This window comes from Nycticebus coucang, chromosome 1 (assembly GCF_027406575.1).
Source record: "Nycticebus coucang isolate mNycCou1 chromosome 1, mNycCou1.pri, whole genome shotgun sequence".
NCBI lineage: Eukaryota > Metazoa > Chordata > Mammalia > Primates > Lorisidae > Nycticebus > Nycticebus coucang.
In genome coordinates this window covers 134,189,113-134,212,847 of record NC_069780.1, presented here as the reverse complement: position 1 = coordinate 134,212,847, position 23,735 = coordinate 134,189,113, and the positions used below count along the sequence as shown (strand labels likewise).

Here is a 23,735-nt window from a genome sequence, read left to right as displayed (position 1 = left end):
AGATTTCTTATAAAAGGCTCAAAAATCATACTCCAGACTGAAAAGTTAATGATAAATTTGACAGCTAAGATTTGAAATCTTTTCTATCAGTCCTATGCAAAAGAACTTCCTGTGAAGACAGTAATGTCCTCTAGCAGCACTATCCAAAGCAGTAGCCACTGGCCACCTGTGCCTCCTGAGAAACTGAACTTATTTAATATTAATTAAACATATTTATTAAATTAATGGCTACCACATTGGACTGCATAGTTCTATATGAAAATGAAACCAGAAGGACACAGATTGGAAGAAATTTAGAATAAAACAAAGGATTAGTACTCAGAGAATATAAAGAATTTCTAAATTGGAATTGTAAAAACAAAATTATCCCAAGGAAAAATTAGCTATTTGCTCCAAAAAAATGAAAATATGTCCCCACAAAATATTTTCATGTACTTTTATTCATAATAGCCAAAAAAGGCTACTTATGAATAGGCAAATAAACCATGGTATTCTATAACCATACAAATGAGGACTATTCAGCAATAAAAATGGAATGGAGCATTGAGACATACATTAAGGAATCTCAAAAATAAAATGCGAGGGCCAGGCGCAGTGGCTCACACCTGTAATCCTAGCACTCTGGGAGGCCAAGGCGGATGGATTGCTTAATATAAGGAGTTCAAGACCAGCCTAAGCAAGAGCAAGACCCAGTCTCAACTAAAAATAGGGGGAAAAGTTAAAAAAAAAACAACGAAAAAAACCACTAGCTGGGCATTGTGGCACCTACCTGTAGTCCCACCTACTTAGCAACCTGGAAAGAGGAATGTTCAACCCCAAGGGTTTGAGGTAGCTATGAGCTATGACTCCACAGCCCTCTATCCAGGGTAATGAAGTAAGACTCTGCCTCAGATAGACAGACAGACAGATAAAAATAAAATAAAATGCCTGACATAGAACTCTATATATTGTATACTTCCACTTTTTATAATACTCTAGAAAAGAAAAATCTGATCTGTATTGAAATAAAGCAGATCAGTGCTTGCCTGGTACCAGTAATCTGGAGGGGAAGCAAGCAAAGAGATTGATGGACAAAAGGAACTTTGAGGAACAATGAAAATATTATATATGTAGATTGCATTCCTGGCACCAAGGGTCTATACATTTGTAAGAAGTCATCAAAATGTACGCTTAAAATAGGGACATGTTATTGTATATAAGTAATAATTTAATAAAATGAATTTTTAAGATTCTGTCCTGATAACATTTTTTACCTATTATGCTAAGAAATATCAAAAATATTGAATGAACTATGTTGCTATGATGTGAGGAAACAGGCATTTCACACATTGCTGGTAGAAGCGTAAAACAGCACAACCCCACGCTCCATGCCTGTAGCTCACGAGGCTAAGGCGCCGGCCATATACACCAGAGCTGGTAGGTTGGAATCCAGCCCAGGCCTGCCAAACAATGACAACTACAACCAAACAAGAGCTGGGCGTTGTGGCAGGTGCCTGTAGTTCCAGCTACTGAGGAGGCTGAGGCAAGAGAATCGCCAAAGCCCACGAGTTGGAGGTTGCTATGAGCTATGATGCCATAGCACTCTAACCAGGGCAACAGCTTGAGGCTCTGTCTGAAAAAGAAAAAACAGCACAACCCCTATAAAAGGCAAGTTAGCTTTACTGACCCTAGAAATGCACATGTGATTTAACCAGCAATTTCACTGAGGATTTTATTACTCTAGATACAGTCTACATTGGCCTCCCCTTATCCACTGGGTGGCATGTTCCAAGACCCCCCGTCTGAAAGTTGGACACTGCCCAACCTAACTGCTATCACATACTGTTGACGTAACTTTTGCAGTCTGAGCTGTGGCAGAAAAATGAGCAAAAATTTCTTTTCCCATCTTCACAATTTCACAGATAAAGAATTTTTTCTTACCATAGATTTTAGCAATCTCAGCAAATATTTTTCTTTTTCTTTCCTTTTTAAGTCGAGAACTTTCACTTTCTCAATCACTTTACAGCTTCTCTTTAGCATATCCAAATTGCCACCACCAACACACTCATGCTTTCAAGCCATTATTAAGTAAAATAAGGGTTAAAAACAGGCACTACAATTCCACCATGAAGTGGACAGCCTAAACAAAGGAGTGATTCTCAATCTGGGTGAGACAGAGCAGGACAGATATCATTTCATGAATGGCACACAATTTAAAACTTACAATTGTTTATTTGTAGAGTTTTCCATATAATATTTTTAGATCAGTTCAGCACCTTGTAGCTCAAGCGGCGAGGGTGCCAGCCACATACACCAGAGCTGGTGGGTTCAAATCCAGCCCAGGCTTGCCAAACAACAATGACAACTACAACCAAAAACCAGCCAGGCATTGTGGCGGGCACCTGTAGTCCCAGCTACGTGGGAGGCTGAGGCAAAATAATCGCTTAAGCCCAGGAGTTGGAGGTTGTTGTGAGCTGTGATGCCACGGTACTCTACCCAGGATGACAGCTTGAGGCTCTGTCTCCAAAAAAAAAAAATTTGTTTTCCTTTTTTGCTTCATGCTTAACTGCGGAAAACTAGAATAGTGGAAAGCAAAACCTGTGGACAAGGAGAGACTACTTATATGAGTGAAAGGTTAACGACACTTTTCAGCTTCTCATAAGAGAAGGCCCTTGCTTTATAACCTTACAAAACGTTGCCTACAAACCTGATGAAAGTGAAATGTCAGCTACTTTGGTTAAGTAACATTTCTTATGGTAAAAAGGACCACTGATTGGTAAACTGCGAGACATAATAAATTGTAAATAAAGGGTGTCCATAAAGTTCCTGTGCAATTCACAATGTGAAACTATTTTAATTGCACAGAAACTTTATGAATATTCTATATAGGGCGGCGCCTGTGGCTCAAGGAGTAGGGCGCCGGTCCTATATGCCAGAGGTGGTGGGTTCAAACCCAGCCCCGGCCAAAAACCAAAAAAAAAAAAAAAAAAAAAATGAATATTCTATATACAGAGGACATATTTGTGAGCCTTCTCAAGTTCAGCTTAACTTGTAACTGGGCATTTTTCTTCTTTCTGAACCACAAACTATGCCCTTTGGTACATTTGGCAAGAAGGCTCTAGGGCAAAAGGACTTCTAAGTAGGGGTAACTCTCACACACCCATACACAGTCACTGGCAACATTCTGAATGATAATGATAACCGCTCAGTCAGCCAGGGTGCTAGAATGAAGATGACAAAGATGGCCACCAATGGACAGGTGGCACGAGGGAGCAATCAGCTTTGTGATTTCAAAACACTGATTGTTTTTCTCTTAACCACAGCATAACACAGAAGTTTGCAATATTAAGAAATATACACATTGGCCTCTGCCCCCAGGCCCAGAGATCTACAACCCTTGTAATTTCCTCAGTAGTAGAAGTGTTAGGAGAATCTTCCCAATGTTTGGTATCTACCCAGTTCCTGAGACAGAGCTCTTAATTCCCTTATAGATAAGGGTGCTAGAAGAATCTTTTTTCTATTATTTGGTCTTTGTCTCCAATTCCTGACACGGAGCTCCTAAATCCCTTGGAATTTCCTGTCACCCAGGACATGAATAAAATAACTCTTGCTAGGCTCCTGGAGGGGGCTGGTCACCAGTAAAACCAAGCTAGAATCATAATCCTGGAGTTTTCAGCCCCACCCCCATTCTCTGGAGAGTGGAGGGGGATGAATATGGAATTAATCATTGATCAGGCCTACATGATAAAGCCTCCATAAAAATCTCTAAACCATGGGCATGGGGGAGCTTCCAGGCTGGCAAACACATCCATGTGCTGCAAGGGTAGCAGACCCCAAATCCATGCAGACAGATGCTCCTTACCCAGAGGGTGAGGTATGGATGGGTCCCTAGCACAGGAGCATCTGTCTGCTGTTCACCTGTATGCTTTATTAATAAACTGATTAACCCAACTACAGTATTTCCCTGTGTTTTCTGAGCCTCCCTAACAAATTAATCGAACCCAAGGAGGAGGGAATGACAGCCCAAATTTATAGCAGGTCAGTCAGAAGTACCAGTGGCAACTTACTACTTGCTAGGTGAATCTGCAGGGGAGGGCAGACTCTCAGGACCACACCCTGGATCTGCAGTATCTGATGCTAACTCCAGGTGGGCAGTGACAGATTTGAATCAGAGGACACCAGCTGGCGTCTGCCAGAGAGCTGCTTGGTATATAAAGAAATACTCTCACACATTTGGTTTTAGAAGTGTTGTGTTGTGGGCGGCGCCTGTGGCTCAGTCGGTAAGGCACCGGCCCCATATACCGAGGGTGGCGGGTTCAAACCCGGCCCTGGCTGAACTGCAACCAAAAAATAGCCGGGCGTTGTGGCGGGCGCCTGTAGTCCCAGCTACTCGGGAGGCTGAGGCAAGAGAATCGCTGAAGCCCAGGAGTTGGAGGTTGCTGTGAGCTGTGTGAGGCCACGGCACTCTACCAAGGGCCATAACGTGAGACTCTGTCTCTACAAAAAAAGAAAAAAGAAAAAAAAAAGAAGTGTTGTGTTGAATAGCGTGTGGGTGGAAATCACAGGGTAGAAAGAGTGTCCACCAATAGTTAACAGCATTCATTTGTAGCATATGATGTAAAAAAAAAAAAAACGGTCTTTACAAACTGATGTGAACTATATTAAGTAAATTAAAAAAAAGTTTAACGTATAAAATATAAAAGGACAATATATACATTTTGTTTGCATATACACAAAATATGTCTGGAATGATACATAAGAAATTGGTAACTTTTACTCAGGAACAGAAACAGGGTGGCTAAAGGGACAAAATAAGAGACTTCTTACTAAAACCTTTTATATCTTTTGAATTTGTGATTGTACTCCCTATTCAGTGAAAATAATTAAATATTAATAGCATCAAAATGCAACCAAAATAAAAATTTTTAAATAAATGAAAATGGGGAATTCTGGGAAGATGGTCGGATTGGTAAGCAACCCTCAGCAGAGGCTCCTGAGCAGAGGGAGAAAAACTGGATGGAATCAGACTCTATGAAGCCAAAGGGGGGGGAGCTGAGCCAACAAAGAAGTTCGGCAAGCTGTAACCCCAAAGAAGAGCATTCAAGAAAACAAAGTACAGATACAAAGCCTATCCACTAGAGGATGGGAGACCCCTCCCCCAAGCAGGAGGCCCGCCGCAGGTTATCTGCAAAGGAGCAGAGAACAAAAGACTTCTCATTTTACCTCTGGAGAGAGCCCTCCAGCCCAGCCGCTAAACTCCAGGTCTCTTTCTCCAGGGAGGTAACACTTACGAACCTAGACATCACGCCGCCAGGCATAAAATTGAACAGATGTTTTCCCCCACAAGTCCAAACGCCCAGTCCACCCTTCCCCCCTCACATGGTCTGAAGTTCTGCCCCCTGCAGAGCACCAAGTGTTTGGTCTTTTCCAAGAGATCTGGGCATAGTGTGGACCACCAACCATTGGGACTTAATCTGTGACTAACAGGGAAAAAAGAGGATGCAGGAAGAAAGGGACGCTCCGCAGGAGGATGCCCGGCCAGTGGTGGTGTTGACCGTCAGTTCGGGCTGTGTCTGGTGGGACAGGGTACAGAACCCCCGGCTCTAACAGCACCCACAGAGGAAGAGTGGTTGCCCCGAGTGGACTGAGTTCAGCAGACAGGGCTGGTCCCTAGCCCCTACTGGGCCTGAGAACAGAGGCTTACCAGGCATAGACTGAGACCTGAGAGCAAGGGCGTGGTCCCCTGACCTTAACAGAACCCTCCAGCAGAGGCTTGCTGGGTAAAAACCAAGACCTGAGGGTAAGGGCATGGTCCACTGTCTCCAAGAGGGCTGGTAAGGGTGAGGACTAAGATCTGTGGGCAGGGTGTGGTGCCCTGACTCCAACAAAGCCTTCGAACAAAGGCTTGCCTGGCAGTGAACTGAGACTGGCAGGCGGGGGCCTGGTCCCCTGACTCCAACTTGTCTGGCAAGCAGAGGCTAGCTGGGTGTGGACTGAGACCGATGGGCGGGGGCATGGCCCCTGGCTCCATCTGGGCCTGTGAGCAGAGAAACGGACAATAGTGCTGAGTCTGGCAGGCGGGGGTATGGCTCCCTGGCTCCAATTGTGCTGTTGGAGACCCTTGAATCCTTCTCTGTTGAGCAGGGTATGCACTGCCTGAGACAATTTAACTGGAACTCATGTCTGGGACTGTCTGCTCGGTGACATTCTGAAGTTTACCGTCGAAGCTATGAAGTGGAAAAGAACTGAAGGGTGGGAGCTGGGCACCACAGCTATTTGTATCTCTGCACAGCAGAGATTTAAACCTAATATTGTGGATTCTGAGGATTGGGTAGAGGTTGGCTGATACCAAAACAGAGCTAGCTTGTACTATCTCACCAAGTAGGTCCTCAGAGTCTCTGGCCAAAACTCTGAAAGGGGCCTTTGTAAGGTTTTAGGAGATAAGCCACAATTACAAAGCCTAGGACTTTGGTAAAGGCCTATTTCTACTACCTGCAATAATTCAATTTCACCCTACCAATTCTAATAACCAAATGGTGGAAAATAAACCTGGTGTGGACCCAACAGAAGAACTCTGGCAACATGAATAACCAGACTAGGTCAACAACCCCAAGAAATGACAAAGGAGATAAAAATGAAGATTCCATAAATAATAGACAAATGGCAGCAATGTCAGAAATTGAATTCAGAATATGGATAGCAAATAAGATAAATAAAATGGAAAAAAAGATAGAAATTGAATTCCAAAGACTGTCTTAAGAAATTAGTGAATCCAAAGACAAAGTCAACAAATATATGGACATAATGAGAAAGGAGGTAGCAGAGCTCAAGGAAACAAAAAAGTTAGTTGAGGAGCTCTGAAATACAGTAGAATCCCTCAGTAATAGAGTTAACCAGGCAGAAGAAAGGATCTCTGAAACTGAAGACAAAGCTTTTGAATATTCCCAAACGCTCAAAGAGGCAGACAAATGGAGAGCAAAAACTGATCATTCCCTGAGAGGGTTGTGGGATCAATCCAAAAGATCAAACATTCATCTTATATAGTTAGTCCCGAAAAAGAAGAGGATGGTTCCCTAAAGGTAACAGATGATCTGTTCCAAGAGATCTTAGAGGAGAATTTCCCAAGCATTGCCAAGAGATACAGAACTCCAGATAGTAGTTTCAGAACCCCAGAAAGACTTATTCCAAATAATAAAGTATCTCCTAGACACATTGTGATTAACTTTGCCAAAGTTAAGATGAAGGAGAAAATTATGCAAGCAGCCAGATGCAAGAAAAGCATCACCTACAAATGGAGAAGTATCAGAATGACTGCAGATCTCTCAGCTGAAACGTTTCAAGCCAGAAGAAGATGGTCATCGACCATCAGTCTTCTAAAACAAAACAACTTCCAACCCAGGATCCTGTATCCAGCTAAACTGAGTTTCATCTGTGCTGGACAAATCAAATACTTTAATGACATAGACATGTTAAAGAAATTTGCCATAACTAAACCAGCTCTCCAGGATATTCTCAGACCCATCCTGCACAATGACCAGCACAATGCTCTACCGCCAAAGTAAACTCACCCAGAAATTTTTAACAAAACCCAACTTCCAAGTAGTAAAAGGATTTAAAATGTCCAATGGACACGGGCGGCGCCTGTGGCTCAAGGAGTAGGGCGCCAGTCCCATATGCCAGAGGTGGCGGGTTCAAACCCAGCCCCGGCCAAAATCAAAATAAATAAATAAATAAATAAAAGAATTCCTTTAAAAAAAATAAATAAATAAAAATAAAAAAAAAGTTAAAAAAAAAAAACTGTCCAATGGACATCTGAAAATCATGACACCCCAAACACAATCAGGCTTGTCAATACTCTCAATTTATGTGAATGGCTTAAATTATCCTCTAAAGAGGGACAGGCTGGCTGACTGGATACATAAACTCAGACTGGATATTTGACCAGATATCTGCTGTATACAAGAATCTCACCTTACCTTAAAGGATAAAAATAGACTCAGAGTGATAGGACAGACTTCTATAACACAGGCAAATGGAAACCAGAAAAAAGTAGAGGTTGCAATTTTAGTTGCAAATAGAATTGCCTTTAAACCAACAAAGATAAAGAAAGACAAGGATGGTCACTACATATTGTCAAGGGAAACACCCAACATGAAGAGATTTTGATAATTAACATTTACGCCCTACCAGAATGCTTCTCAATTGATAAAGCAAACCCCAAATGGATATGAACTTTGGGGTACTTCCTGCACTATAACAGTTGGAGATTTTAACACCTCTTTGACAGTTTTGAATAGATCCTCCAAGAAGAAACTAAACAAAGAAATATTAGACTTAAACCGGACCCTAGAATAAATGGACCTTACAGACCTCTATAGAACATTTCATCCTAATAAAACTGAATATAAATTCTTCTCATCAGCCCACGTATCATCCTCCAAAATAGATCATATCCTAAGACACAAGCCTAACATCAGGAAATTTAAAAGAACAGAAATTATTCCCTGTATCTTCTTGGACCGCCACGAATAAAAGGTGAACTCAACTGCAACAGGAATCTTCATACTCAACCAAAGTCATGGAAACTAAATAATCTTACGCTAAATGATAGCTGGGTCAAAGACGAGATTAAGAAGGAAGTCACAAAATTATTGGAACAAATGATAATGAAGACACAAATTAATAAAACCTATGGGATACTGCAAAGGCAGTCCTAACAGGGAAATTTGTAACACTGGAAGCCTTCATCAAGAAAACAGAAAGAGAGGAAGCCAACAACTTAATGGATCACCTCAAGCAACTAGAAAAGGAAGAACATTCCAACCCCAAACCCAGCAGAAGAAAAGAACTAACCAAAATTAGGGCAGAATTAAATGAATTGAAAACAAAAGAATCATTCAGAAGATCAATAAAACAAAAAGTTGGCTTTTTTGAACAGATTAACAAAATTGATAAACCTTTGGCCAACCTAAGCAGAAACAGCAAAGGAAAATCTCTAATATTGTCTAACAGAAACAATAAAGGAAAAGTAATTCAAAAAATTACTCAGAAATTCAAAAAAATCAGGCAGCACCTATGGCTCAGTGAGTAGGGCAGCAGCCCCATATACCAAGGGTGGCAGGTTTGAACTCAGCCCCAGCCAAACTGCAACAAAAAAGTAGCCATGCCCTCAATGAATCCCCAACAATAAAAAAAAAAAAAGTAGCCATGCATCGTGGCGGGCACATCTGTAGTCCAGCTACTTGGAGTCTGAAGCAAAAGAATGGCCTAAGTCCAGGAGCTGGAGGTTGCTGTGCTGTGATGCTACAGCACTCTATCTAGGGTGACAAAATGAGACTATCTCTACAAAAAAAAAAAAACTCAAAAAATGCTCAATGATTACTACAAAAATATTCCCAGAAATATGAAAATCTGAAAAGAAATGGACCAATATCTGGAAGCATGCCACCTTCCTAGACTCAACCAGAAAGAACTAGAAATCTTGAATAGACCTATATCAATCACTGAAATAGCATCAACAATATGAAAACTCACAAAAAAGAAAAGTCCAGGACCAGGTGGCTTCACATCCGAATTCTGTCCAACCTTTCAAGAGGAACTAGTACCTGTATTATACTACATTTTCCAAAGCATAGAAAAAGAAGGAATACTTCCCAAGACATTCAATGAAGCAAATATCACCCTAATACCCAAACAAGAAAAGGATCCAACAATGAAAGAAAATTATAGACCAATATCATTAATGAATACCAATGCAAAAATATTCAATAAGATCTTAGCAAACAGAATTAAACAACACATCAAAAAAATTATACACCATTATCAAGTTGGTTTTATTCCAGGGTTACAGGGTTCATTTAACATACACAAATCCATAAATATAATACATCACATCAATTAAAATAAAAACAAAGACCATATGATTTTCTTAACTGACTCAGAAAAAGCCTTTGATAATACCCAGCATCCTTTCATGATCAGAATTCTTAAGAAAATAGGCATAGAAGGGACATTTCTTAAATTGTTAGAGGGTATCTACAGCAAACCCATAGCCAATATCATATTGAATGGTGTAAAATTAAAAACATTCCCACTCAGATCAGGAACCAGGCAAGGATGCCCACTGTCTCCACTGCTATTCAACATAGTAATGCAAGTCTTAGTCATATCAGGCAAGAGAAGGCAATCAAGGGTATCCAAATAGGGTCAGAAGAGATCAAACTCTCACTCTCTGCTGATGCTATTATCTTATACCTGGAAAAATCCCAGGGACTCAACTTCAAAACTTTTAGAAATGATCAAGGAATACAGCAGCATCTCAGGATACAAAATCAATACTTACAAATCAGTAGCTTTTATATATGCCAACAATATAGCCAGGCTGAAAATATAATCAAGGAGTCTATTCCTTTTATAGTAATACCAAAGATGATAAAATATCTGGGAATTTACCTAACAAAGGACTTGAAAGATCTCAATAAAGAGAACTACGAAACTCTGAGAAAAGAAATAGCTGAATATGTTAACAAATGGAAAAACATACCAAGCTCATGGCTGGGAAGAATCAACATTGTTAAAATGTCCATACTACCCAAAAAAATCTACAGATTTAATGCAATCCCTATTAAAGCATCATTGTCATACTTTAAAGAACTTGAAAAAAATAGTATTTCGTTTTATATGGAATCAGAAAAAACCTCGAATAGCAAATACATTACTCAAAAATAAAAACAAATCAGGAGGTATCCATGTTACCAGACTTCAGGCTATACTATAAATCTATAGTGATCAAAACAGCTTGGTAACTGGCACAATCAGAGAGGTAGATTTATGGAACAGAATAGAGAACCAAGAGATAAACCCAGCTACCTATCGCCATTTGATCTTCGACAAGCCTATCAAAAATACTCGGTGGGGGAAAGACTCCCTATTTAACAAATGGTGCTGGGTGAACTGACAGGCAACCTGTAGAAGACTAAAACTGAACCCCTCCCTACCATTCACCATTAACAAAAATTGATTCTTACTGGATAAAAGATTTAAACTTAAGACATGAAACTAGAAAAATACTACGGGAGGGCAGTGCCTGTGGCTCAAGGAGTAGAGCACTGGTCCTATATGCCAGAGGTGGCAGGTTCAAACCTAGCCCGGGCCAAAAACCAAAAAAAAATACAAGAGAGTACAGGGAAAACTCTTGAAGAAACTGGCCTGGGAGAATATTTTATGAGGAGGACACCGCAGGCAATTTGAAGCAACACCAAAAATACATTACTGGGATCTGATCAAACTAAAAAGTTTTTGCACAGCCAAGAGCACAGTAAGTAAAACATACAGACAACCTTCAGAATGGGAGAAGATTTTTGCAGGTTATGCTTCCAACAAAGGTCTGATAACTAGAATCTACAGAGAACTCAAACTAATCAATAAAAAAAGAACAAATAACCCCATTTCTATGTGGGCAAGAGACTTGAACAGAAACTTCTCTGATGAAGACAGGTGCATGGCCTACAAACACATGAAAAAATGCTCATCATCCTTAATCATCAGAGAAATGCAAATCAAAACCACTTTAAGATATCATCTAACTCCAGTAAGATTAGCCCACATCACAAAATCCCAAAACTACAGATGTTGGTGTAGATGCGGAGAGAAGGGGATACTTCTGTACTGCTGGTGAGAATGCAAGCTAATACAACCTTTCTGGAAAGAAGTTTGGAGAACACTCAAGGAACTAAAAGTAGACCTACCGTTTGATCCTGCAATTCCTCTACTAGGTATATATATCCAGATGATCAAAAATTATTTTACAACAAAGACATTTGTACCAGAATGTTTATTGCAGCCAAATTCATAATAGCCAAGACATGGAAACAACCCAAGTGCATGAATGGATTAACAAATTGTGGTGTATGTACACCATGTAATACTATGCAGCCATAAAAAAGGACGGAGACTTCACATCTTTTATGTTTACCTGGATGGAGCTGGAACATATTCTTCTTAGTAAAGTATCTCAAGAATGTTAAAAAAACTATCCGATGTACTCAATATTACCATGAAATCAATATATAATTCCCTACACATTCATATGATTGGCAAAACATAACTACAGTCCAGAAAGTAGAAGGGAAGAGGAAAGAGCGGGGAGGGAGGGGGGATAGGTGAGGAGGGAGAGTATTTGGGGGACCTCACCTAATGTGCATGATGCAATGGCACAGTTCAAAACTATTAAGAAACAACTATAATTGTGATGGACATGTTACTTAGTTCGATGTAAGCATTTTACATTGTATATCAAAGCACTACACTAAACCCCATAAATGCATCAATGTTCACTGTTCTGATTTAATAAATAATTAAAAAATGAAAATGAACATAAAATCAAAATCATGATTCAATTAAAAAATAAGACAAACGTGTTTTGGATATGTGACAAGAACATTTTAGTACTATTATCCCTCAAATTTATGGAAAGTGTCCCCATTTTCTGTTGACACATATTCCAATTTGTACTGCCTCACTCAAGATAAAATTTAAGTAATCTCAGCAAGCATTTATGAAAAATTATGTTTAGTGGGAGCTCAGCTCTGGAAAACAATCAAATGGGATTGGTTCTACCCCAGTCCTCGGTATGCTTCCACCACCCTGGCCCACAGGGACCAAGGCAACTCACCATCAGCCCATCCTCTCTATGCCACCCCCCACACCTGCTCAACCAAAGTGAACTGAAGGCTGTTCTGGAACCCGATCCAGAGCAAATGCTCTGCTTAAGTGTGTGAAAATCAGGCTGGGTCTTCTGGGCCCAGCGCCTCTGTGTACATATGAAATGAATGTATCACATATTGTATCATTTTCTAAAATTAAAAATTGCTTTATTTCATTAAAAAAAAGAAAAGAAAGAAAGAAAGAAAAATTGTGTTTAATTGATAAAAAGTCAGAGACCCTGTTTAGGGACAGAAATAGTTTCCTATGCAAAATTACACTAGAGCTAAGTAATAAAGACCATTGACTAATTATTCCCTGTTTCTAGGTATACATGCTATATAGTATACTTAGAAACCGTAACATAATACAGACAGTAAGTATTGTTTACTGTGTAAACCCAACTTCCTATTTTAGCTGATTATCTACTCTAGCCTACATACATATCTACCAAACCCATCCATACTGGGCACTTATTACCTATTTGGGAAACAAATTATTTTTTAAAGCATGCAAAATAAAACACTAGAATCTTTCCTAAGATCTTCAAAAATATGATTAGAAACAAGTGAAGATCCTCAAAGAACCATCAGACATACAGAACATCAAGGAGCTATTACTTAAGTTGGAAGAGAAAACAACACAGAAAATCCAAGCTCTACAAATCTAATTGTACTCTTCAAGGAATAGTCAGAAACAGAAAGTGCGCTCCGCGCCCATAGCACAGTAGTCATGATGCCAGCCACATACACTGAGGGTGGCAGGTTTGAACCAGGGTCAGGTAAACAATAACAACTGCAACCAAAAAAAAAAGGAAAGAAAAGAAACAGAAAGTGATGGAGAAGCCACATGGTCTGAAATAGTACTGTTTCTGTTCTCAATATAATCAATTATTTTCACTTTTCAGAGTTTTATTCATAAAAAATCATATAGATGATATCAATAAAACATTGTCAGGGGAACTTTCATATAAATCGAAGGAAAAATAAAGAGTTTGAGACCACCAAGACTTTACGCAAAGACAGACAGCTAACACTTACCTGTAACTCATTAGGCATACAATTCATTTATCATTAGAATCATAGAAGAGAGTAAATATTAAGAGATTCTGTCTGCAGGGGATGTCTGCATTTCTCCCCAAATGCACTAAAGCAGTAATTAAGGGTAATCCATTTTAAGGATTATCCAAGAGCATACAATGTCCATCCCACTCTTATGTCTAAAGAGAAAATATGATTCAAGGGCACTCAATACTGTTTTCTGGATAACTTTTGACATTAAAGAGAGAGGACCTAGAATAAAAACATATTTTCAGTGGAAATAAACACCTAATGTTAGGCTAAAATCAATAATAAACTACATTTTATAAAAGTTTCCAAATTAATTACTTTCTAGGATTAAATCTTACTTCATCAAGAAAAAAAGCAATTGTATGACCTTTATGCAAATAGAAAAATAAATTCACTAATGGTTTTTAAAACATCATCAAATAGCATATTCATATAGACTATAATACCACACAATACTAAAAATTAATGAATAGGACTGTATAAATTCACATGGATGAATCTTGCAAACACAAAGATTGAGGAACAAAAGGACAGTGCGAAAGGCTTCACACAGTACACATTTATATAATGTTTAATATGCAAAACTATAATTGTTTGAGGACACATACAAAAATCTAAAAAATGCATGGTAAAAGTAATTGCCAAAATGAGAATAGTCCTTACCCCAAGGAGGAAGTCTAATTATGGAGGTTCAACTGTACTAGTAACAATCCACTTCTCATGAATGGTACGCGAGTCTTTATTATCTTATTCTTTATACCATTTTATATGTTTGAAACGTTTTTGGTCATGTAAGTTTAAAAAGCTACCACAGACAAATAGCCCACAGAAAAAATAATCAAAGACTCTAGATAGACATTTCTCCAAAGGAGGTATACAAATGACCAATAGCACACGAAAAGATGCACAAACGTCAAATGAAAATCAGAACTACAATGAGATGCTACTTCACATTGACCAGGAGGGCTACAATTAAAAATACAGACAACAGATGCTGACAAAGATGTGAAGAAATTATAGCCCTCGTGCATCATTTATGGGAATGTAAAATGATACAATCAGGCTGGGCACAGTGGCTCATTCCTGTAATCTCAGCACTGTAAGAGGCAGAGGCAGGAGCATCACTTGAGCTCAGGAAATCAAGACGAGCCTGAACGACAAGACCTCATCTCTATTGAAAACAGGAAATTATAGCCGGGCGTTGTGGCGGGGACCTGTAGTCCCAGCTGCTCGGGAGGCCGAGGCAAGAGAATCGCTTAAGCCCAGGAGTTGGAGGTTGCTGTGAGCTGTGTGAGGCCACAGCACTCTACCAAGGGCCATAAAGTGAGACTCTGTCTCTACAAAAAAAAAAAAAAAAAAAGAAAAAGAAAAAGAAAACAGGAAATTAGGTGGGGGTTGAGGCAGGTGCCTATAGTCCCAATTACGCGGAGGCTCAGGCAGTAGGATCGCTTGAACCCAGGAGTCTGAGGTTACTGTGAGTTAGGCTGATGCCACAGCACTCTCCCCAGGACAACAGAACAAGAATCTGTCTCAAAAAAGAAAAGGTAGTATCACTTTGAAACAAAACATACTATAAACAAAATGTATTATATCGACACAATGGAATATTTTACTCAGTGATAAAAGGAAATGAAGTACTAATACATGCTTGACAGATGTATAAACCTTGAAAACATTATTTAAATGAAAGAAGCCAGACACAAAAGGTCACATTGTATGATTCCATTTATATGGTATGTTCAGAATGGGTAAATCCAGAGAGACAGAAAGTAACTTAATGGTTCACAGGGGATGGGGGGAGTAGAGAATGAAGAATAATGGTGACCGCCACTTGGAACAGGGTTTCTTTTGGGGGTGAGAACGTTCTGGAATTAGTGATTAGGCTTGCACAACTGTGAATATACTAAACACCACTGAATTGCACATGTTAACAGAGTGAATTTTACGGTATGTAAATTGTATCTATTTTTTTAACCACCTCCAAAAAGCCATATACGTTATGTAAGAGCACATCTGCAAAATTAAGTCCTAAAGAGCAAAAGATTACAAATTTTCTTAATTTTTTTAAAATTTCAAATTATTTTTATTTTTTATAGAACAGAGTCTCACTATTTTGCCCAGGAGACAAACTCCTGGCCTCAAGGAATCCCCCTACTCAGCCTCAAAAAGTGCTAGAATTATAGGCATGAGCTACCACATCTGACTGCAATTTACTTTATACTGACATATATATAATTGCAGTACCATGAAGAAGTCAGAAGTGACACTGAGACAAATTTGGCATTTTTTAACTTAGACCGTTTACCTGTGTACATGAGAGAAGACAGTGGATACCGCAAGCCAAGTGCATCTTCTGTAAACGAATCAACAAAGTCCTCCAGCATTTGAAGCCCAAAATCTTTACCTCGATATTTCTTTCTTAGAAACATGGTATCAAGAACTGGCAGTTGGTAACTCTGGGTAAGAAATGAGGCACATATGCTTCCTACAATAATAAGAACAGAACCAGTGAACCAGTTTTTCACATTCAGATATATATAGATTTAGTGAATACAAGTTAAAATGTTTAGATTTTTTCCTACATCAAGAAGAATGTTAAAGAAAAGTAAATTCTGTCACATAATGCTTTCAAGCTATTATTAGGCATAATGTGTACATGTGATAAGGAAAAGACCTATGCATCTTATATTTACCAACAGTTATCATCTAATGAAGGCTAAATAAATAGTTCACTATCACTTTCCAAAAGTCAAATACTTGACTCTACGTATTACCTAAGTACCTGAATATTAATCTTTCTACTTTACTTATTTCCTACTGAGTACTGTTTTATTTTTATCTACTTTATGATGGTAAAGAAATGAATTAGTTCTCCAAATTTTTTGCACTATCTTAGGACTAACTGGAAACATGTGTCTTAGAAATGGCTAAATCAGCCAACTTTTTACTGTGAATATAATTCTAAATACATCTTACATGTTTAAAGTTAAACAAGAAAAATAATTTTGGATTATCCAGATAGGTCTGTCTGTATTACACACAACTATGCCAATTTGTCTTTTAAGAATCCTGCTGTATATTTGGGTTCTGACCATCCAAACAGATATATTAGTTCCTTTAATGTATCTTAATAATTTACAAGTTGAGGGTACGTAGTGGGGTTTCCCCATTTTCTATTAATTTTGGAATTCATGGTTATCAGTCAATATTCTACGCTTTTATGTTTCAAATAATAATCTATTATTCTCAGATTATTCACGAGTCTGGGTAATTCTAATAACAGCAGTTCAAACAAACAAAAACAAACATCTCACAAATTGATTTACCACTCATATCATTTAATTGGTTGATTAACAACTTTTTTTCAGTTTAACCAAGTAATTTGAATTATTTATGATTTAATGGGTGAATTTCAATAACTTTTGCAACAGTCTCCAAAACTCTCATGTAATTTAAACTTAAAATAGGCAACACACATTATTATATACTTAGATTTTAATAGCTAACATGCAGTTACGCTATTTCCAAGGGTCTGACTTTCTTGCATGAATCTAACGAGCAGTCTCACCATAAGCTAATTTGACCATTATTAGTTTTTAATGCCTTGAAGTCAAGAGTTTTCTCATTGTAGTAGTGATCATAAAATTAGAAGAGACAATATAAGCAGCAACAGTTCAAGTAAGAAGTACAAAGCAAAAATGAATGAGAGTACTGCCTAGTTGTGGTTCTCAGCACAAAGTCAGAGATCTATGGTTGCATATTATTGTGCCTGCTTTGGGTTCCTTACAAAGGAATACCAATTAATGATATGAAGGAAATTTCCCACAAGTTGAAGTTTTTTTCTATTTTCACAGAAACATACATTCTAGTGGCAAAAAGGTAAACACCAACATCTAAGAGTAGTGTTAAAATAGTCAATTTATGTACAAGCAGTGTTCACAAAGTTTACAGTTCTGCTATTTACTTGCCATGCGCATATTCACTTCAAAAAAAAAATCACACTGGTTCTTCCTTTGCCTTCACCTTACATACTCCTACTCTCCAGGGTTTGGCTCATACAAACACAATTAAATTAAAGTAATAAAAACTTCCAGTGTTACCAGAGATTCTTAAGATACATCAGTAGCTGCAGACAGTAGCATGATTACACGGCAAAGCAAAAATTGCAACCTGCTACCTTAGGTCAAGTTTTCATGAAACTTATTAACTCAAATTAAATTAAATATAGCATTGCACATGACAGATTGAATGTTTGTATTTCCCAAAGTTCCATGTTTGGTCTTTTTCTCTTTCTATACTCTCTGGATAATCTTAAACACTCCCAAGACTTCTGCCATTTATTCAAATACTGCTTACCACTAGTGTCTGTCTTTAACCTCTGTAATGATGGCAGCTCATATAAATGTAAATAAAAGCTACATGATCATGTCAATAATCAAAGAAAAAGCATTTGACAAAAGCTAACACCTTTTGTGATAAAAATACTCAACTTCTCTACCTGATAAAGGGCATCCATGAAAAACCCACCACTAATGTTACACTCATTGGTGAAAGACTGAAAGATCAGGAACAAGGCAAGGATGTCCACTCTCATCATTTTTATTGGACATTGTACTGGATGCCAACAACTTTTTTCAGTTCAACCAAGTAATTTGGGCAATTAGGTAAGAAAAAGAAATGGCATTCAGGTGGGGAGACAAGAAACAAAACTATATCAGCAAATGATATGATCTTGCATATAGAAATCTTAAGGAATCAACTAAAAGACTATCAAAACCAATCAAGAAGTTTTGCAAAGTTGCAGGACACAAGATCAGTATAAAAAAATCAATTGCATTTCTATGTATCAGCAATGAACCAAAACAAAACTGAGAAAATAATTTCATTTACAATAGCACCAAAAAATCATAAAATAATAATTTAAAAGAAATAAAAACCTGGTACAGTGAAAACATTGTTTAAAAAAATTAGAGAACATGAAAAGACAGACATCTCATGTTCCCAGATCTGAAGACTTGACATTGTTAAGATGTCAATATTTCCCAAAATGACCTACAGATTCAAAATCCTAGCTGATTTTTTTGTAGAAATTGACAAGCTGATCCTAAAAATCACAGGGAAATGAAAAAGACCCCCAAAGCCCAAAACAATTTTGACAAAAAACAAAGTTGAAGTATTCACACTTCTCAATTTCAAAACTTACTACAAAGCTACAGTAATCAAAGACTATGTTGCTGGCAGGAGTACAGATGAAGAGATCAATGGAATCAAATAAATGATTCAGAAACAAACCCTCATTATTTATGGTAAATTGATTTTTGACATGAGTGCCAAGACAATTCCATAGGGAAAAACTACAGGTAAGATCTGTCTTTTCAATGAATGGTGCTAGGACAACTGGATATCCATGTATCTAAAATAATGATGTTGGGCTCCCTCTTTGTACCATAAACAAATCTTAACTGGATCGTACACCTAAATATAAGAGCTAAAATTATAAAACTAGAAGAAAACATAGGAGTAAACCTTTGTCATCTTGGGTTAGGCAAAGTCTTCTTAGATACAACACCAAAAGCACAAGTGCCAAAAGAAAATGCAGATAAATTAGACCTCACAAAATTAAAAATGTCTGTGCCTGGCTCAGTGCCTATAGCTCAGCAGCTAGGGCACCAGCCATATACACCGGAGCTGGGGGGGTTCAAATCCAGCCTGGGCCTGCCAAAACAACAATGACAACTACAACCAAAAAATAGCTGGGCATTGTGGCGGGCACCTGTAGTCCAGCTACCTGGGAGGCTGAGGCAAGAGACTCGCTTAAGCCCAAGAATTAGAGGTTGCTATGAGCTGTGATGCCACAGCACTCTACCCAGGGCGACAGCTTGACGCTCTGTCTCAAAAAAAAGAAAAAAGAAAGAAATTAAGTATGGGCACTTTTTTTATTATGTCAGTTACACCGCAATAAAGCTGTGAAAAAAGTTTTAAAAACTCAATTAAAGGGCGGCACCTGTGGCTCAAAGGAGTAGGGCGCCGGCCCCATATACAGGAGTTGGTGGGTTCAAAACCAGCCCCATCCAAAAAAAAAACTCAATTAAAAATGGACAAACGATTTTAATAGTATTTCTGTTCAAAGAAGGTCAAAATGGTCAAAAAAGCAGATGAAAAGATGCTCAACATCCGTAGTCATTCAGAAAATGCAAATCAAAATTACAAAGGCATGCTACTCCACACCTACTAGGTTGGCTATTATCAGTATGACAGATAATTACAAGTACTAGCCAAGATGTGGAGCAACTGCAACCCTCATATACTACTAATGAAAAGGTAAAATAGTGCTACTGCATTGGGAAAAGTTTGGCAAGTGCTCAAAAGGCAAAACTGAGTTACACACAACCCAGCAATTCCACTACTAAGTATATATTCCAAAAGAAATGAAGACACGTCCCCATAAAGACATGTATACAATTGTTCACAGAAGCATAATTCAAAATAGCCAAAAATAGAAACAACCCAAAAGTCCATCAACTGATGAAGACAAAATTGCTGTATCTATAAAGTGAATATTATTTGGTCATAAAAAGGAATCAAATACTGATTGAGTGCTGCAGTATGGATGCAACTTGAAAAACATATGGTAAGCAAAAGAAGAACAAAAGGTGGTGCACTGCTTGATTCATTTATATAAAACATTCAGAAGACTAGAGCTGCCAAGGACCAGGAGCCCGGGATTGGGGAGGAAATGGAGAGAAACTGCTACTGAGTATAGAGTTTCTTTCTGGGGAAATGAAAATTACCTAAAATTAGTTGAAGCAACAGCTGCACAATTCTGTGAATATATAAAAAAATAAGTGAATTAAATAGTTTAAATGACTGGATCATATGGTATGTGAATATCTCAATAAAGCTGTTAAAAATATAAATATAACAGCAATTTATACACTTGACTCCAATAAACCATTTATAATCAGATCTTGCACAGACAGTTCTCAAACTACCTCCCCCAGTTACTAGTTTTTCAGTAAACCTCACCACCGTTCACCTGTTACTTAGAGGGCCCATCACTGACACTTTCCCTTTACCCACCAGAGATCCTGCAGAATAACCTTGTCACTTAACCCAAACATGATTACCTCTCACCACCTCTACCCCCTTCTCCCTGTCAAAGGCACCAAAGCTCTCACCAGGCTTCTACAACAGCCTCTAAACTAGTTTACCTCAACCTTGCCCTCTCTCCAGTTCCTCTGTACCCAGTTTTCCACATAGGAGCCACAGGCAACTTTTTTTTTGGGGGTGGGGGGGGCAATCTCAAGCTGTCACCCTTGGGAGAGTAATGTGGTGTCATAGCTCATAACAATCTCAAACTCTTAGATTCAAGTGATCCTCCTGTCTCAGTTTTTCATTTTTAGTAGAGACAGGCATCTTGATCTTGCTCGGGCTGGTCTCAAACTCGTGAGCTCAAGTGATCCACCTGCTTCAGCCTCCCAGAGTGCTAGGATTATAGGAGTAAGCCACTGTCCCCAGCCCAGAAGTACCTTTTGACAAGACAAATCAGATGTTACTCTCCTCTTAAAAACCTTTCAATGATTTCCTATCACCTGAAGAATAAAATTCAAACTCTACCTCTCTAAACCTCTATCATTTCACTGTACTCTAGCCACGACTTTTTTTTGTTTTGTTTTTTGGAGACAGAGACTCAAGCTCTCACCCTGGGTAGAGTGCTATGACATCACAGCTCACAGCAACCTCCAACTCCTGGGCTCAAGCAATCCTCTTGCCTCCGCCTCCCAAGTAGCTGGGACAACAGGCGCCCGCAACAATGGCCCGGCTATTTTTTGATTGCAGCCGTCATTACTGTTTGGCAGGCCCAGGCTGGATTCAAACACGTCAGCTCAGGTGTATATGGCTGGGGCCTTAGCTGCTTGAGCCACAGGTGCTGAGCCTAGCCATGCCATTTCTGAAACAAGCCACACTTGTTTCTGCCTGAAGGCTTCTGTGTTTTCAATTCCTTGCCTAAAAATCTGTTCTATTGAAACTTCATGTATCTCATTATTCTATCACTTTTTCCAGAGAGGCTTCTCCTAACCAGTCTATTTAAAATAATACCCCTGCTGCCAGGTACAGTGGTTCAAGACTATAATCCCAGCCTGTTGGGAGGCTGAGGGGGGAGGACTGCTTGAGGTCAAGAATTCACCACTAGTCTAGGCAACACAGAAGACCCTGTCTCTACAAAAAATCGAGCAATTATCTGGCTGTGAGGGGGTGTGCCTGCAGTTCCACATATTTGGAAGGCTAAGACAGGAGGGTCCCTGATGCAACAGAGCAAGACTCTGGCTCAAAAAAAATAAAAAATAAAAAGTCAGGGCAGCGCCTATGGCTCAAAAGAGTAGGGAACCAGCCCCATATGCCAGAGGTGGTGGGTTCAAACCCAGCCCTGGCAATAAATAAATAAAAAAAAAGTAAAGAATGAATACCACCCCCACACACAGACACACTGTTCTTTTAATCTATACTATTTTTCTTCAAAGCACCTGAAGTGTATCTTCTTTTTTCTTTTTTTTTTTGTGATTTTTGGCCGGGGCTGGGTTTGAACCCGCCACCCCGGCATATGAGACCGGCACCCTACTCCTTGAGCCACAGGCGCCGCCTGACAAGGTATCTTCTACTTGTCTATCTCATCCTTTAAAGTGTTAAGTTGCAGGAAGACAGAGCTTACAACATTTTTACTACTATCACTTAATTCCTTTCACTTGCTCTTCTACCCTGTTTCACAGAAAATAAAAGTGTCTTATTTTAAGATGTGCTCCCAAAGATGCGCTAGGTCTTATTTTCAGGGGACGTCTTATCTGTCCTGTAAGTAGGTCTTATTTTCGGAGGATGTCTTATTTTCAGGGAAACAGGGTACTACTCCCTGCTCCTTCCCTTTTCCTTCTCCTTCTCTATCTACAGGCAGGACACTTAAAAACTTTTAAATAAATGAATAAATTTAAGTGATACCATTCAGGATGCATGATCAAATTCAAGAACAGATTCTCGCCCACAACTGAGGGGTTTTCTTTTCTCATGGAATCATCATTTCTTCTTTGTCCACCCAGGAATATGCTTTCCCTCCTGTTCCATAAAACCTGGCTTAACTCTCATGAAGCCTTCAGTGTATGACTGTCTCCACAGGAGATATGCATAAATGAATCCAAATAAGTAATGTGATGAGACCTTGTCTTATGCTATTAGGGAATATATTCTGATAGTCTTCGCGCTTTATAGATCAGTTAAGGTAACACCAGCTATCATAACAAAACAAACCTGTAAAGCTTAACATAATAAAAGTTCTTATTTTGCTCAAATAACAGTCTCATGTAAGTGTTCCTGACAAGTGGGTAGTGTACTTCACAAACATCCTGGAACTGTTTCAGAGACCTATTCTTGCCTAACAAACTAGCCTCAAATGTACTGGCTTAAAACAAAAATGTAATCACTATTTATCACAACTCTCTAAGACAGAGTAGGGCATTGGCTGGGGCACTCAGTAGTAGCTGCTGACTGAAAGCGCTGCTGGGCTTGTCATCACAGCCTTGGTCTTCTTCCCCAGAGCTGCTCAGGTCTCCTTACCACGTCCTGGTCTCAGGGGTCATACTTCTCACTTGGCAACTGGCTGCTAAGAGTACCACACTGGCAACTGCCAACCTTCGTGAGGTTCAGCATAGTGTCCTGTATCCTCTCACAGGTCCAGCCCACATTCAAGCAGCCTATACAGGATGTAAATACTGAACAGCAGGGTTTGTTGGGGCCACAAACAAACAGACTAACACAGAAACCCAGTGGCCTGCTGCCCTGTGGCCTCCCTACCCTCTACATCCTCAATGCAGCAGACAGGTAAGGAAAAGGAATGTATCTTCACCACCTTGACCCAAGTCACAGACATCATTTCTTTCATTACTTTGGGGAAAACTAGTCACACAGCACCATAAAATTGTGACAATGGTTAAAAAA

At 39.0% G+C, this 23,735-nt stretch overlaps 1 protein-coding gene across 7 annotated transcripts in view; it reads right to left on the bottom strand.

The window, feature by feature from the left end:
• FAM169A (family with sequence similarity 169 member A) overlaps positions 1-23,735 on the bottom strand; it is an 86,976-nt gene that overhangs the window by 17,654 nt on the left and 45,587 nt on the right. For all 7 annotated transcript variants that reach the window (XM_053588591.1, XM_053588629.1, XM_053588595.1 and 4 more), the window contains one exon: positions 16,057-16,236. In XM_053588591.1, the coding sequence (XP_053444566.1) occupies positions 16,057-16,236 (180 nt within the window). The remainder of the gene's footprint in view (positions 1-16,056; positions 16,237-23,735) is intronic.